This window comes from Ovis canadensis, chromosome Y (genome assembly GCF_042477335.2).
Source record: "Ovis canadensis isolate MfBH-ARS-UI-01 breed Bighorn chromosome Y, ARS-UI_OviCan_v2, whole genome shotgun sequence".
NCBI lineage: Eukaryota > Metazoa > Chordata > Mammalia > Artiodactyla > Bovidae > Ovis > Ovis canadensis.
The window spans coordinates 1,723,967-1,740,106 of record NC_091271.1 but is presented as its reverse complement, the minus strand read 5'-3'; the positions used below and the strand labels follow the sequence as shown (position 1 = coordinate 1,740,106).

Below are 16,140 nucleotides of genomic sequence, written 5' to 3'. Positions count from 1 at the left end.
AACTGTGAAGAACCCGTCTGCCAATTCAGGAGACATAAGAGACTCAGGTTCGATCTCTGGGTCGGGGAAGACCCCCTGGAGGAGGAAACAGCAACCCACTCCAGTATTCTCGCCTGGAGAATCCCACGGACAGAGGAGCCTGGCGGGCTGCAGTCCACGGGGTCAAAGAGAGTCAGACATGACTGGAGCGACTTAGCACTCAACAGTGGTGAGAAAGGCTAGAAGACGCTTAGCCAACGTGAAGGCTGAATCACAGGCTGGGTGTCCTGTATGGGGTGAATTTTACTGCTGTTGACCTGCTGTGTTTGCGTGGGTCCGTATCAACGTGTCTGTGTTTCTGTCTTCTTGCCCCCACCCCGGCCCAAACAGGGACCTCATCAGGAAACTGCTTGTTACTGACAGAACGAGGAGGCTGGGAAATATGAAGGTCAGTATTTGTATCCCTATATGTGGAACGGTAACGGCTTCCCATGTGGGGTTCATGGTATAAAGTCTGCCTGTCAATGCAGGGGACGTAAGAGACTCGAGTTCCATCCCTGGGTCGGGAAGATCCCCTGGGGGAGGGAAAGGCAACCCACTCCAATATTCTTGCCTGGAGAATCCCCCTGGACAGAGGAGCCTGGAGGGCTACAGTCCACCAGGGTCGCAAAGAGTCGGACACGACTGAGCATCTTGGCACGTATTAAGTGGTACTCACTTTAAATGCCTCTCATCTGACTTGAGGCATGTCAACCATGGCAGAACAGTCTTACCCTTTCATTGGCCAAATTTCAGATTTGATTCACCCAGAATCGGGTCTCCTCAGCTCTCCGAAGAAGTCAGTGACTCAGCAGTGATCTATAAGTTGACGAATCGTCACTTCTTCATTTACGTATACATTTTTTTTGGTTCTGAATATTTTTTAAAATTTTCACTGATGGATAATTGCTTTACGATATTATGTTGGTTTCTGCCACACGTCAGCCCGAGTCCGCCATAGGGATACCCATGTCCCCTTCCCCGTTGAACCTCCCTCTCGTCATTCACATGCCGTGCAGTTTACCCCTTTAAATCCGACAGTCGGATGGCTTGCGATACGTTGGCAAAATGATGCACCCGTTACCACAGTTTTAAAGAACAGGCTCGTTCCTTCCAAAAGAACCCAGTGACCTGTAGCTAACACTTCTCTGAGGTTTCCGGACTTCCCTGGTGGTCCAGGGCTTAAGATTCCAGGTTTCCGCTGCAGGCGACGTGGTTCCTATCCCTGGTTGGGGAATTAAAATCCCACACGTTGCAAGGTCTTTTAAAAAAGAAAAACTCGTCTCAAGTGTGACATCCTCGATTTGCACCGTAGTCACGTGACTTAATCTCTGGGCCGAAGTGAGCAAATCATTTTGTGAGCCTCATTTTATACGTTTGTAAAAGTAGGTCAGGTGGTAAAGCTTCCCGCCTGCAGTGCAGGAGACCTGGGTTCTATCCCTGGGTCGGGCAGACCCCCTGGAGAAGGAAATGGCAACCCACTCCAGTATTCTTGCCTGGAGAATCCCCATGGACAGAGGAGCCTGGTGGGGCTACAGTCGAGAGGGTCGCAAAGAGCTGGGCACGACTGAGCGACTGACACACTCACACACACAAAATGAGCGTAGCTTCAGCTGAAGGAAATCGTCAAGGTGAAAATCCCACTTTACATTGGGACGGCTTGAACCATTAATTGCCCTTTGGTCTTTGGGGCAGTATACGTGTGAACAGCATGTTGCTGTTTAGTCACTGAGTCGTGTCTGACTCTCTGCAACCCCATGAAGTATAGCCCACCAGGCTCCTCTGTGCATGGGATTCTCTAGGCAGGAATACTGGATTGGATTGCCATTGCCTCCTCCAGGGGATCTTCCCCGCCCAGGGATGGAAGCCATATGTCCTGCCCTGGCGGGCAGGTTCTTTTACCCCTGAGCCACCAGGGAAGCCTGAGCTCCATGACTGCATTTGTTTCGATCGTGACCAAAAGCATATAATGACGCTCACATGCCTTCATCGGTGTTTTTCTCTGGGGACAAAGGCTCGATTCATGGCGAACCCGTGTTTCTCTCTGTGTGGAATCCTCCAGAGCTTGTCTGTGCTCCGTGCTTTCCCATCCTGCCGGCCTTCTCTGCGCTGATGACGGCTGTTCCTTTTTGCAGAACGGAGCCGAGGACGTCAAACAGCACCGGTGGTTCCGGCTCGTGGACTGGGGCGCAGTCCCCGAAAAGAAGCTGAAGGTACGGCTGTACGTCAAATCTGCCAGCTCGTACCCGGGGAAGCCTCAAGCTCTCCTGAACACACACACAGGTTCAGTTGGTAAAGAGACCTCCTGCGATGCAGGCATGCCCGATTCCATCCCTGGGTCAGGAACGTTCCCCTGAAGAAGGGACGGGTAAACCACTCCAGTATTCTTGCCTGGAGAATCCAACGGACAGAGGAGCCCGGGGCGCTGCAGTCCATGGAGTGGCAGAGAGTCTTAAAAGAACATCTATACCTTAATCGAAAAATACAAAACAAAAGGATACCAATGTCAGTAGTTACATCAAAGATAAGCCGTCCCCCAACCTCACAAGTAAAATCATGGAAGTTTGAAATGTGAGAATTATCAGAAGCTGACACAGCGAAAAGGCAGGACGCAGATAGACTTGCTCGATGTACAGTTTCTGCAAAGCTTCAGCATGCAAAAAACACAGTATGTCCAAAGTGCAGTTAAATGAGGCGTGCCTAAAGGTAACGACTTCCTGGGGCAGACTTGCTCCATGTAGTGTTTCTGCGAAACTTTGATTACATTAAAAAAAACCCACCAAAATAAAGGAGTATGTATGTGTGTGTGCGCCCTTAGTCACTGAGTCGTCGTGTCCGACTCTTTGCGACCCCATGGACTGTGGCCCACCAGGCTCCTCTGTCCATGGGGATTCTCCAGGCCAGAATACTGAGGTGAGTTGCCATGCTCTCCTCCAGGGGATCTTCCCAACCTAGGGATGGAACCCAGGTCGCCTGCGTTGCAGGCGGATTCTTTACAGTGTGAGCCACCAGGCAATCCCAAGAACACTGGAGTGGATAACCTATGCTTTCTCCAGGGGTTCTTCCCAACCCAGGAATGGCACCCAGTCTCCTGCATTGCAAGCGGATTCTTTACCAGCTGAGCTATAAAGTGCAATAAAACTAGGCGCACCTGAATGGAACAACTTCCTGGTGCAGACTTGCTCCACCCAAGGTTTCTGCAAAGCTTTGATTTATAAACAAAACAAAACAAAACATAGTATCTGTATGGTGCAATAAACCTAGGCATACCTGAATGTAACAACTTCCTGGTGCAGACTTGCTCCACCCAAGGTTTCTGCAAAGCTTTGATTTATAAACAAAACAAAACAAAACATAGTATCTGTATGGTGCAATAAACCTAGGCATACCTGAATGTAACAACTTCCTGGTGCAGACTTGCTCCACCCAAGGTTTCTGCAAAGCTTTGATTTATAAACAAAACAAAACAAAACATAGTATCTGTATGGTGCAATAAACCTAGGCATACCTGAATACAACAACTTCCTGGTGCAGACTTGCTCCATCCAAGGTTTCTGCAAAGCTTTGATTTATTAGAAAAACAAAGTATCTGCAAAGTGCGGTAAAACTGACGCATGGCTGAATGTAAGCTCACTGGTGAACACTGTTCCTCTGTAACCACGGCGCTGTATCTTTGATGGTTCCTCAGCCCCCGATTGTCCCCAAGCTGTGCAGTGCGGACGATACCTCCAACTTCGAAACGTATCCTGAGAATGACTGGACTTCTGCCCCGCCGGTGTCACAGAAAGAGCTGGATGTCTTCAAGAATTTCTGAGCTCGGGACTCCCCGCCTGGAAGGTATGTCTTTATTTTACGTATTGATTTTTGAAATGTCAAGGCACCTTTTAATTTCATTCATTCAGGATAGCACTTGAAAGTAGGTGAAAGTGAACGTGTTAGTTGCTGAGTCGTGTCTGACTCTCTGCGACCCCGTGGACTGGAGCGCAGCAGGCTCCTCTGTCCATGGGATTCTCCAGGCAAGGAGACTGGAGTGGGTTGCCATTCCCTTCCCCAGGGGAATCTTCCCAACTCAGGGAATGGAACCCGGGTCTCCTGCATTGGCAGGTGGGTTCCTTATCATCTGAGTTAGCTGGCAAGCTCTGTATCAGTTGAATTCTGTTTATTTTAAAATTTCTTATATATATACTTTTTTTTTTACATATACATGTATTTCTTCTTTTTCAAATTCTTTTCCCATATAGGTTATAAGAGAGTACTCAGTAGAGTTCCCTGTGCTCTATGTTGGGTCCTTGTGGGTTGAACTGATTTACAAAACAGAAGCTCACTTTAGATTGTGAGTCTGGGCCCTGTAGTTTTTTCTTCATCATGAAATGTTTTGTCTGATGGTGAGGTCCTGTGGCAAAGTACCAGGAAACGGAGACCCACTTTTGTTTCTGGGCTGAATCTCTTTTCAAATTGTGAACGAGATTGGGCTAGTTCTCTGGAACATGGAGAACCCACCTTTTAAAAAAAAAATTGTTTCCATTTTCTTTATGTGGCATTCTCACTCCGTAGAATTCAGGCTTGTGGGTCTTTGCAATAAGAATGTGAAAGGAATCTTTGGCTTCTTTTGTGCCACCGTTGTTGTTAGTTAAGATGACAAATGGTACCCAGGTGTTTTGAAAATTTAACAAAATCTGGACTTCCCTGGCACTCCGATGGGTAAGACTCCATCCTTCCAATGATGCAGGTTCAATCCTTGCTTGGGGAAATAAGATCTCTTGTGCCACACAGGGCAAGCAAAAGATAAGAAAGAGTAAACATTTACAGAAGTAACCAAATCCTCTGTTTCATTTCACGCCAGTCACAGGGTGATCTGAGCCTGCCTGGGACACACAGTGGCCCCCATGCCAACCCGAGGAAGCATCTATCTTCTTGGAGTAAGGGTGCTTCCGCATTTGGATACGCCCGGATGTGTATAAAGAGATTGCACAGCTGTTGACGTCCGTGGCCCTGGAATTATTTAATCTACTGGAAAATCGGCTGCACAGTAGGACTCTTTGAACTTTCGTTTGGTTGGAGGTTTTCTTCTTTTTAGCCTCGTGTGTTCCTACTGGAATATCTTGGTTTCGTTTTTTTTTTTTTTTCCTCCGTCACAGACTTGACTTTTTAAGTTTGAGCTGAACTTCTTCAGATATGACCACAAACTGTGTGTGTGTGTGTGTGTGTGTGTGTGTGTGTGTGCGTCTGCTCGTGTCTGTGTATAAAAAAAGGCGGTATGCTTGGAGCACAGAAATTGTGGAGTGATGTACATTTTCTTACTTTCCAGAGGTTATATTTATGTTTCAGATTTTTTTTTTTTTAATGAATCTTCTCTTGCTGGACAAAATTTTTAAAGTTACGATATATGTATTTTTTCTTATCTTACATGCATTTTATGGTTAAATCCCATGATGGTCTGTATCCCTGTGTCTGGTAGCCTGAGGTCTTGAAACCAGAAGGCAGAGGGAGGAGATGTGAGTTTGAATTTTAGTCCCAAGACTAGCCACTGAGTGCGAATGTTTTTCAAGGACTTTTGTCTGTGGCATTAAAAAAAATTTTCAGACTCTGTAGGGAGATGGCGAGCTATTCGTATTCCGGGTTCAATCCCTGGACCAAATGGGCATCTCCCGATACAGAAGCGTCTCTTCTCAGCGTTGGCTCGAGGAATTCAACGCACGTGTGTTTCTTTTCCCCTTTGGTTTTGGGAAAAGCAAGGAACGGAAGGGATACGATGGAACCGTTTGAACCTTCCTTGTTTCTGCGTGGTTTTCTCTCTCCTCATCCGTTCGCTGTGCTTCTGGTTTCACAGACCTGCCCGGCCTGTGCCGGACAAGCCTGCGATGAGCTTTGTTTTCCCTTTGGACCCGAGGGCTGGGTGAGGACCGTGAACTCTGTCGATCCCGAAAGCCAGGTGCCGAGCGTGTCGGCCTGAGCCAGTGTTGCTGTTTGAGTTCGTGTCTTCCCAGAAGCAGGACGTGGTCAGAGGTGCTTCGCATCCTCATTCATTGCCGTCTTTACCCTCTTTCTCTTCTGCTTTCTGATTCTAACCTTTGCTGTGGAGAAAAGCCTAAATGGGACTCAGCTGGAAAGACAAGAGTGGCTCCAACCCGTTGTGTAGAATCCGGTCGTAGGGTCCAACCATGCCCTAGCCTGCGGAGGTCTGTGCATTTAAGCACTCAGTTCTAGAGCCTTCAGTGGCTGCCGGGGATCAGTCAATAGACCTCCCAGCCCTCTCCTGACCCCCAAGTCCTGCCTCCTCCCTTCTCCTGCCCAGAAAGGTGCCGTTCCTTGGACTGCAGGGTTGCAGGCAGAGTGGGTCCTCGGGTCGTATTGCTATAAAGGCTTGGGTGCGCCCTCAGCGTTCAGCTCCTCAGGTCTCTGCAACTCAGGTATTCTGGGCTCACCTGCCGACACTGGTTTCTTTGCTGTGCTGGGCCAGAAAGGTGCGTCTTTCCAGCTTTTGCTTCCCTCGCTTGTGTAGGCACATCTAGGGGGTGTGGAGAGCTGATGTTTGGGAAAAGTAGACTGTTTTTTTTTTTTAACGTAGCACAAATGTCAAAGGACATACATGTATGGATCAGATTTGACCATTTGCACCGTGAAGAACGGATGCTTTTGAACGGTGGTGTTGGAAAAGACTCTTGAGAGTCCCCTGGACTGCAAGGAGATCCATCCAGTCCATCCTAAAGGAGATCTGTCCTGGGTGTTCATTGGAAGGACTGATGCTGAAGCTGAAGCTCCAATACTTTGGCCACCTCATGCGAAGAGCTGACTCATTGGAAAACACCCTGATGCTGGGAAAGATTGAAGACGGGAGGAGAAGGGGACGACAGAGGATGAGATGGCTGGATGGCATCACCGACTCAATGGATATGCATTTGAGCAAGCTCTGAGAGTTGGTGATGGACAGGGAGGCCTGGCGTGCTGCAGTCTCTGGGTCAGAAAAAGACACAAGGGAAGTTGCGGCTGAGCAACAGCAACGGCTGGGCCAGAAGACAAGGGCTGTGTGTGCTTGAAGGAGATGTGAAGAGAAACAACACCGATGGAAGCTTTGAGCCGAAGGCGCTGAATCACCCCCTTCTCATAAATGACCTCATCTTCAAAGAGCAGTCCGTTCCGTAGGTGAGAGTGAGTCCAAGGTTGAATAAAACAAACCTTACAATGGGCAGCTCATTAAAAATTTACTTTCAAAGGGTGCACTTGGATAAATGTTCCCAGAGAACTGTTATTTTGAGTCTGTACTTTTCCATCACCACGCTCTTTGGATTAGATGGTGAGCCACCTAGGTCTACAAACTTTATCATGCCATTTCTGAACTATTACGTCATTGAATGTTAGAAGGTTGAATGAGCAGCGTGAACCTGCACAGAGATACAGACCCCACGAGGAAAAGCATTAAGTCTTGTGTCCTCTGACTATAAAAATAAATGAGTATTATTTGGAGCCTTATGCTTAAGAAAATACAAAATAAATGAAACACCTTTCTTGAACACAGTACAAAAATTGTAAATACACATGTTGATCCCGATGCATAGTTTTTTGGCTTCATTCTTCCTCTCTAGGATGTAATTTATGAGATGAAAATAGCACAAGAACGCACGAAAATGCGTTGCCTTAATTTTGAAGAACTATGCAGGGAAAACAAAGGTTCAGATACCGTGGATGGCTCGCTTCTGTATAAAAGCATGGTCGTTGACCAGCAGCCATGGAAAGCCAGCTGGAAAGGAAGAGGAATTCCAACACTGCCAGGCGGGGTTCACCTCACCTTTGACATCCCTGGCGCCCATGTAGTCAGGGAAAGCATTATGTGCTGGTGGCTGGGCCGTAAATTAAACGGTCTGACGTCATGCAACGCTGGGCGTGATCAAAATGAGTCTTAAACACATGGACGGCTCACCGCATACAACCGGAAAATCGTTCACTCCCTGGAGGCATTCTGTGATGTTCGCGTCTTGGATCCAAAGTAATCAGGGTGTGCAAGGCTTTGAAAAACGTTCACCGCCACCGTGACGACATTCCGAACCGGAAAAGGATCTGTTTTTTGTTTGCTGCCGTCTGACAAGCTGGCAATATCTCCTTAAGTGACAGTAACTCTTGAAAAAGTCTTGGGACTCCCCCGCCAACCTCTCCCTGGTGGCCTAGTGGTTAAGACTTCACCTTCCATTGTTGAGGGGAGGTGATGTGAGTTTAATCCCTGGTGGGGGGAGCTAAGATGCCACTGCCTTAGAGTTAGAAAGCCGAAAATATGAAACTGAAGCAATGTCGCAAATTCAGTAAAGACTTTAAAAATGGTCCTTATTCCACGCTCCCACCCGCCCCCCCGCCAAAAAAAAAAACTCATAAAGTCTTTAGGAAATGCATTGATTTCAAGAGGTGGATTGGGGTGTGTCTTGTTTTCCTCGGGGAAAAATAAAGCCAGCCTGGTTTGAGAGCCATCCGTAAAACTCACGAGGAGATAAAATGCTAGCCGGTCATAACGGCATATTGCCCGTGGACATGGCAGTTGGGATATCCCGCTCAGGAGACGTGTATCATTGGCCGGCAATGGGGAAAAAAAAACCAACAAACCATGATTTCTGCTGTCGATTTGTCAAAATATGCAAAGGAGAAAAAACCCCGATAACCGGCGTGCATGTCACACCATCATGATGCTTTAAAACTCCTCATAGTCTTGCTCCTCGAGCAGGTCTGGCATCCCCTGTTTTTCACCGTCTTGGGAGATGTTTGCCCTCCTTCTCTATCTGCATTTCAGGACCAGCCTGCCACCCATCCGAGTCACCGGCTGCGCCAAGCAGCTGAGTCTTATGACTTGCCTTTGCCGTTTCTGCCTACGACCTACGTTGCCTCTCGATGGGAAACCAGTTTTAGCTGTGAGACTGGGCTCCATCCTGTTCATGCAGGTCCCCAACGCCCTGCTCTGCAGGCACCGAGGGCCACCCCCGCTTGGGTGAGCCCTGCAGACTGTAATCACTCCCCATCGTAACCACAGAATCCTCGCTGCAGCTTCAGGAGCAGGGAAGAGTGGAAATTTTTTTTTTTTTTGATCCCCAGCCCTCTTGATTTTGCCTCACAGAATTGACAGCATTGTGCAAGCCTTTTGATCACTCCCAGTGGAGATTTGAAACGAGATGCCCGTGTTCTTTTTTTTCCGGTGGTCCATCTGCCTGGCGTGTGTTCTGTCCCTGCTGAGACATTGGGTATACTGTACGCTTCTTTATCTGTTTTTGACTAATCAGTTCAACTTGCGTGGGCATTGCTGACTCACCAAGAGCAAAGAGAAAACCCACCTGTATGATTGTCTTAAATAATATATTTGAGTCTGTGTGTGTGTGTCTGTGTCTTGGTGGAGGTTGAGCGGTGGGCCGATGCGTCCACCAGGCATCATGTTTTCATACCGAGCTTGTTCCTGGTGACCCCGTGTGGTCACCACCAAACGCAATCCTGGATAATCAAAAAGGAAATATTCTGGAACTGGTTCCTCTAAGTTATTGTGTCTGGAAATGTCTTCTGTTGATATTCTCTTTGCTTGCTCTCCCATGGTGGACTCGTGTCTTATTTAAATAGAACTCATGGCACGTGTGTGTGTTTTTTTTTCTTGCAACTGGGATCAGAAGGGTTTCTGCTCACCAGCCGCCTTTCCTGGCTCCCCGAGATGCTTTCTCCGGCTCTGCAGGGCGGTCGGAGGTTCCTTCTTTCTCAAGGGATGAAGCATCCAGGGCTGGTGTGCCACCTTCCTGCCCAAGTCATACTGGGAGCCCCGCCCTGATCGTCTCAGCTTCTCATGCGGTTTAAAAACGAAAAAAAAAAAAAAAGCCTGTATCTACACCTCTCCATTCCTTGCACAATGAAAATCACTGTGATTTGTGTGTATATATATATACACACACACACCCTGGGAAGATTTTACTGCTGTCTAATTTATGGAATGATACTGTTGATTCCAGGTTTGTTTAATAAAACTTTGTATCTTTTAAGATAAAAGTCTGACTCTGGTTTGTTCCTGTGGTCATGGGAAAAGCTATAGCTTCTCTGCTTTCATCTAGCCCTGAGTGGCAATCTTTTCTTTTTAAATTTGTATGTTTTGCTGAGATGTAAGTGGCCACAGAATTATCTTTGTTTCAGGTTTACGACATAAGTCATTCTATATATGTATATAAAGCAAAACAAACAAAAAAACACTCTAATACATCTTGGTAACATCCATCCCCTGACATAGTTAGAGATAAATGTTTTTCTTGTGCTGAGATCTTTCACATTCTGCTCCTTTAAAACAAGCTGTAAGTATATGATACACCACTATATCACACACTGGCCAGCATTTTTGGCATTTCCCATGCAGTGAGCAAGAGCAGCCTCAGGCAATGTGTAAAACGGAGGGGTGTGGCTGTGTTGAAATAAAGTTTTATTTATAAACGGAGGCTGGGGGGCCGGGTTTGCCAGCCTCTCATCTGGTGGCCTGTGGTGTCTTGACTAAGTCACCTTTGCGGCTTGTTCAAAGTGTTCCTTCATCATTGTCATTACAAAAATATTTTAAAATTTCCTTCTCACTCACTCACATATCTTGGCTTGACACCCAACTTTCCAAGTCCCCTTCGAAGTTTGGTTTAAAAAAAAAAGAAAAAAAATCCTGCCTTTCTCACTGTAAGTCAAACCCATGTGTGATTTATAACACTTGAATCGCATCGTTGCAGCTGAGTATCAGACTTCACAGCGCTTCCCTGATGGCTCAGACGGGAAAGAACCTGCCTGGGATGCAGGAAACATGGGTCTTATCTCTCTGTTGGCAAGATCTCCTGGAGAGGGGAATGGCATCCCACTCTAGTATTCTTGCCTGGAGAAGCCCGTGGGCAGGGGAGCCTGGTGGGGCTACAGTCCACGGGGTCACAAAGAGTTGAACATGACTGAGGCACTCAGTACACACAGAACCCTTGATAACCACCGTTTCACTCTTTTTTGTTTTAATTAGCCTTTTTAGATTCCACGTATAAATGAGGTCATACAATATTTGTGTCTCTCTCTCTGTCTAACTTATTTCACTTAGCATAATACCCTCCAGGTCCGTTTCCGTTGCCTAAAACTGGCAGGATTTCCTTTTTATGGCCGAGTAGTATTCCATGCTATGTACCTTCCGCGTCTTCTTATCTGTGCATCTCTGTACAGATACTGAGATTGTCTCCGTATCTTGGATGTTGCGAGTCATGCTGCGGAGAAACGCGGCTCCAGATATCTCTTTGCCAATGGGAATCAAACCCACCATGAGATGTTAACTCACACCCGTCAGAATGGCTTTTATCCCCAAAGACGAGAGATGACAAACGGTGGTGACCGTGTGGAGAAAAGAAAAACAGTTATTTCTAACTATGTAAGGGGATGGATGTTACCAAGATGTATTAGAGTGTTTTTTTGTTTGTTTTGCTTTATATACATATATAGAATGACTTATGTTGTAAACCTGAGACAAAGGTAATTATGTTGTAAACCTGAAACAAAGATAATTCTGTGGTCACTTACATCTCAGCACCGTGGGTGGGAATGTAAGACTGCTGCAGCCAGGCTGCAAAACGGCGTGGAGGGGCCTCAAACAGTAAAACTGGAAGTCCTTGTCCTCAGTCGTGTCCGACTCTCTGTGACCCCAGGGACAGCAGCCCGCTGGGCTCCTCTGTCCACGGGATTCTCCAGGCAAGAACGCTGGAGTGGGTTGGCATTTCCTTCTCCAGGGGAGTCAAGAACTACCATGAGATTCAGCAATTCTACTCCTGGGCGGACGCTATGATTTAACGTTTAAAAAATAGTTATTTTCTCCTCCCCCTGTCTCCCTTAAAGGTAGTGAAATGGAGGCTGAGAAAGACTTAAGTTGGTCACGCAAAGTCTCATAGTTCATAAATCGTGGTGCTGAGATTCAAACTCCCATCTGATCCGTGCTCATTCCATTGTACCACACGACATCATAATAAAAATGCTAGGATCGTCGTTGAAGAAATGAAGAAGTAGGTTCTCTGTATTCAGCATTGGCTGACGAAGACCCCCAGTCAGTGTATTGATACGGAAAATTGGACGCTTTGGTTTGCCTTAAGACAAAAAGCCCTGAACTACTTGAACCCCGGCCCGTCAACCCTGTTGAGAGTCACATTTATTACCAGCAAATTGCCTTCCAACAATACAGACCAGAGGCTGCTTTAGAAACTTGTGAAGCTACAAGTTCAGATAAACTTAAAAATTTTTTTTTAAATTGGAGAACTGAACTGACCTGATAGTTGAGTTACAAAGTTGCAGTAGTTTTGGGTGTATAGCAGAGTGAATCAGTTATACATGTATCCACTCTGTGTGTGTGTGTGTGTGTGTGTGTGTGTGTAGCAGAGTTAAGTCTGAAAAGTGACTGAGAAACCTTCTGACATAGACATCAGAAGGGGGATGGAGAGTTGCCCCTCCCTTGCTACTGTTAGCACGGGAGTTATACACTTTTTAAAGTTACAATAAAGCAATAGAACGGTTATTACAATAAAGCAAAAGAACGTCTCAAGGTTGTTAAAAAATTTTAGCCGACCCACTCGCACGCTTTACCTTTTAAGATGAGAGGGTTGGAGCTTATCAATAGAAAGATCTTACCGGAGCCACTCCCATAATACACATTCTGAGCTATCAGGATCAGTCAGAAGGTTCTCAGGAAGGAGAAACTGCCCTCAAGCAGGATACACCGTGGGTATATAATCCTTAAGTGAAAGTGAAGTCGCTCAGTCGTGTCCGACTCTTTGCGACCCCGTGGACTGTAGCCCCCCAGGCTCCTGCGTCCATGGGATTCTCCGGGCAAGAGTACTGGAGTGGGTTGCCATTTCCTGCTCCAGGGGATCTTCCTGACCCAGGGATCGAACCCAGGTCTCCCACATTGCAGGTAGACGCTTTAACCTCTGCACCACCAGGGACTGTATTCTTAAATTCAAGAATACAGTCTCTCAGAAAACCTCCTGTAGCCACTGAAAGTGAAGATATAATCCTCAGTGCAGAATTAAACTGACTTGTTTGTTGTGTGACCGTTAGTTCCGGGCTTAGAGAAAAAAAACGTTCTATGTGACTGATTAAGGAGTGTAGGCAACGAAAGGCGTTTGTTCTTTCCTCCTCCTTGAGAATTCCAGAGCCCTGTCTCGTCTTCCGAAGCCCCAGACCCGTCTCCTTCTTGGGGACCCCTGACCCCTTTCTCCTCCTCAGAGAACCCCAGACTTCTCAATCTGCCTAGGAATTGACTCTCTCAATCCTCCCTTTTCTTTTAAGAGAATGACGTTGCCAAGGGAAAGGGGTGTCGTTTTCAACTGCTTCCTGCTGTTGAGGGGTGTCGTCCCTAAATTCTTGAGGCAACATACTCTCTTGACCCTCATGTTGAGGGTCTCTGATCCAGGGACCCCAAGATGATAAGTTGAAGGAGGTTGTGGCCCTCGAAGGAGCCTGGACAACCACTTGTGACTTCCAAGCTTTCAAACGGTTACAAACCAACATTATACAGTTACAGATGTAAGGCAAAATAGTCTTTAAGCCAAGTTAAAACATAACCAAAATTAAAACTTGTATTATGTCCATAGTTAAGGTACAATATGTTATACCAGCCCATCTTAGGATTGTTGATGTCATCATGGAGTTGAGGAAAGTTCTTTCCTTGAAGCCGAGAAACCCACGATGGGATGCCTTCAATTGGTGCTGCTGTTGCTAAGTCGCTTCAGTTAAGTCCGACTCAGTGCGACCCCATAGACAGCAGCCCACCAGGCTCCCCCGTCCCTGGGATTCTCCAGGCAAGAACGCTGGAGTGGGTTGCCATTTCCTTCTCCAATGCGTGAAAGTGAAGTCACTGAGCCATGCCCAACTCTCAGCGACCCCATGGACCACCAGGCTCCTCTGTCCATGGGATTTTCCAGGCAAGAGTACTGGAGTGGGATGCCATTGCCTTCTCTTCAATTGATGGGGCAGTTGCAAAAGCTGAAAGCTGAGTCACATAGTTAATTTTAAGGCTTCAGGATCTATGACAATATCTGCTCAAGAAAGCATTCTGTCATACAGACAGTCCCTTCTTAGGAACAGTTTGAGCCCTCGTTAAAACTACGGGTGAAACTTGAAGGCAACTGTCTTGTGTTTCCTGAGTTAGCTTACGCAGACGCCTCTTGATAATGTAATCAGCCTCTTTAGCTTTTCCTGAAGATTGGAGTCTCCAGGAACAGTGTAAATGATATTCTATTCCTAGAGGTTTTGACACCCCTTGAGTTACAGTAGCTTTAGAGGTGGAACATTGTTGCTCTAAACTTTAGTGTTTAAGATCCCACTTCCATCATAAGAAGTCAGTATGGTTAAGATTTTCCTCATTAGTAAATTTAGGAACTTTCAGTACAGTTCAGTTGAGTTCAGTCCAGTCGCTCAAAACAATAGTAGCAATTCCCCTTAAGCAATGTGGCTGTAGCCTTTTTTTCAGTAACAAACAAGCTAAACTCTGATCCTATGGGCAAGCTGAAAGCAGGATCTTGAAAGACAGCAGTTTGAAGAGGCTTGAAAGCCTTTTGAGTCTGGGGGCCAAACCACTTTGTGTTTGGACCTGCTGAGTCTCCGTTATAAGTTTATACAAAGGCCGTGCAAGTTCCCCATAACCTGGAATGCAAATGAGGCAATAACCTATAATGGCCAAGAATCCTCTCAATTGTCTTAAAAGTCATAGGTGGAGGGTGAATTAGTATAGGTTCAACTCTAGAAAGCAAGCTTCAAATCAACGACTAAAAAATATTTGGCTCATTCAGGAATTTCAGACAGTAAAGTATAAGGATTAGACCCTACTTATTCATGTATCTTGAATGAGGCTCCATTTATCAACTGACTTTTTTACACCTCAGATAGGAGTGTTGTAGGGACTGTCGCAGGGAATTAACAGCCCCTGTTCCTTTAAATTTCAGTGATGGTTTTAACCCTTCCCTAACACTTCAGGCTTTAATGGATACTGTTTTTGATGTGAAAATAAAAACAAAAGAAGAAAGAAAAATGAAGTCACTGAGTTGTGTCCAACTCTTTGCGACCCTGTGGACACCAGGCTTCTCCATCCGTGGGATTTTCTAGGCAACAGTACTGGAGTGGCTTGCCGTTTCCTTCTCCAGGGAACTTCCCGACCCAGGGATCGAACCTAGGTCTCCCACATTATAGACAGACGCTTTCCGTCTGAGCCACCACTGATCTTAGCCAGAAGGCCGAGAAGCGATGAGAAATAGGTGAGGGTCATTGAACTGAATGTGTATATGATTAAACTTTTAAAATTAAGCTTCTTATTTTCTGTTGTTCAGTTCAGTCGCTCAGTCGTGTCCGACTTTTTGCGACTTCATGAAGCGCAGCACGCCAGGCCTCCCTGTCCATCACCATCTCCCGGAGTTCACACAAATTCATGTCCATTAAGTCAGTGATGCCATCCAACCATCTCATCCTCTGTCGTCCCCTTCTCCTCCTGCCTTCAGTCTTTCCCAGCATCAGGGTCTTTTCCAATGAGTCAGTTCTTTGCATCAGGTGGCCAAAGGATTGGGGTTTCAGCGTCAACATCAGTACTTCCAATGAACACCCAGGACTGATCCCCTTCAGTATGGACTGGTTGGATCTCCTTGCAGTCCAAGGGATTCTCAAGAGTCTTCTCCAACACCACAGTTCAAAAGCGTCAATTCTTCGGCTCTTAGCTTTCTTTATAGTCCAACTCTCACATCCATACATGACCACTGGAAAAACCACAGCCTTGACTAGATGGACCTTTGTTGACACACTAACGTTTCTGCTTTTTAATATGCTGTCTAGGTTGGTCATAACCTTCCTTCCAAGGAGTAACCGTCTTTTAATTTCATGGCTGCAGTCACCATCTGCAGTGATTTTGGAGCCCCCGAAAATAAAGTCTGACACTATTTCCACTGTTTTCCCATCTATTTGCCATGAAGTGATGGGACCGGATGCCATGATCTTTGTTTTCTGAATGTTAAGTCTTAAGCCAACTTTTTTCACTCTCCTCTTTCACTTTCATCAAGAGGCTCTTTAGTTCTTCTTTGCTTTCTGCCATAAGGGTGGTGTCATCTGCATATCTGAGGTTATTGATACTTCTCCCAG

The 16,140-nt window shown here is 46.3% G+C and overlaps 1 protein-coding gene across 1 annotated transcript in view; it reads left to right on the top strand.

Moving 5' to 3' along the window:
- LOC138431381 (cAMP-dependent protein kinase catalytic subunit PRKX) overlaps window positions 1-10,020 on the top strand; it is a 67,916-nt gene extending 57,896 nt beyond the window's left edge. Inside the window, exons 6-9 of the mRNA XM_069573491.1 lie at window positions 370-427; window positions 2,154-2,231; window positions 3,707-3,855; window positions 4,862-10,020. Coding sequence (XP_069429592.1) covers window positions 370-427; window positions 2,154-2,231; window positions 3,707-3,832 — 262 coding nt within the window. The 3' untranslated portion in view covers window positions 3,833-3,855; window positions 4,862-10,020. The remainder of the gene's footprint in view (window positions 1-369; window positions 428-2,153; window positions 2,232-3,706; window positions 3,856-4,861) is intronic.
- Window positions 10,021-16,140: the final 6,120 nt, after the last annotated feature.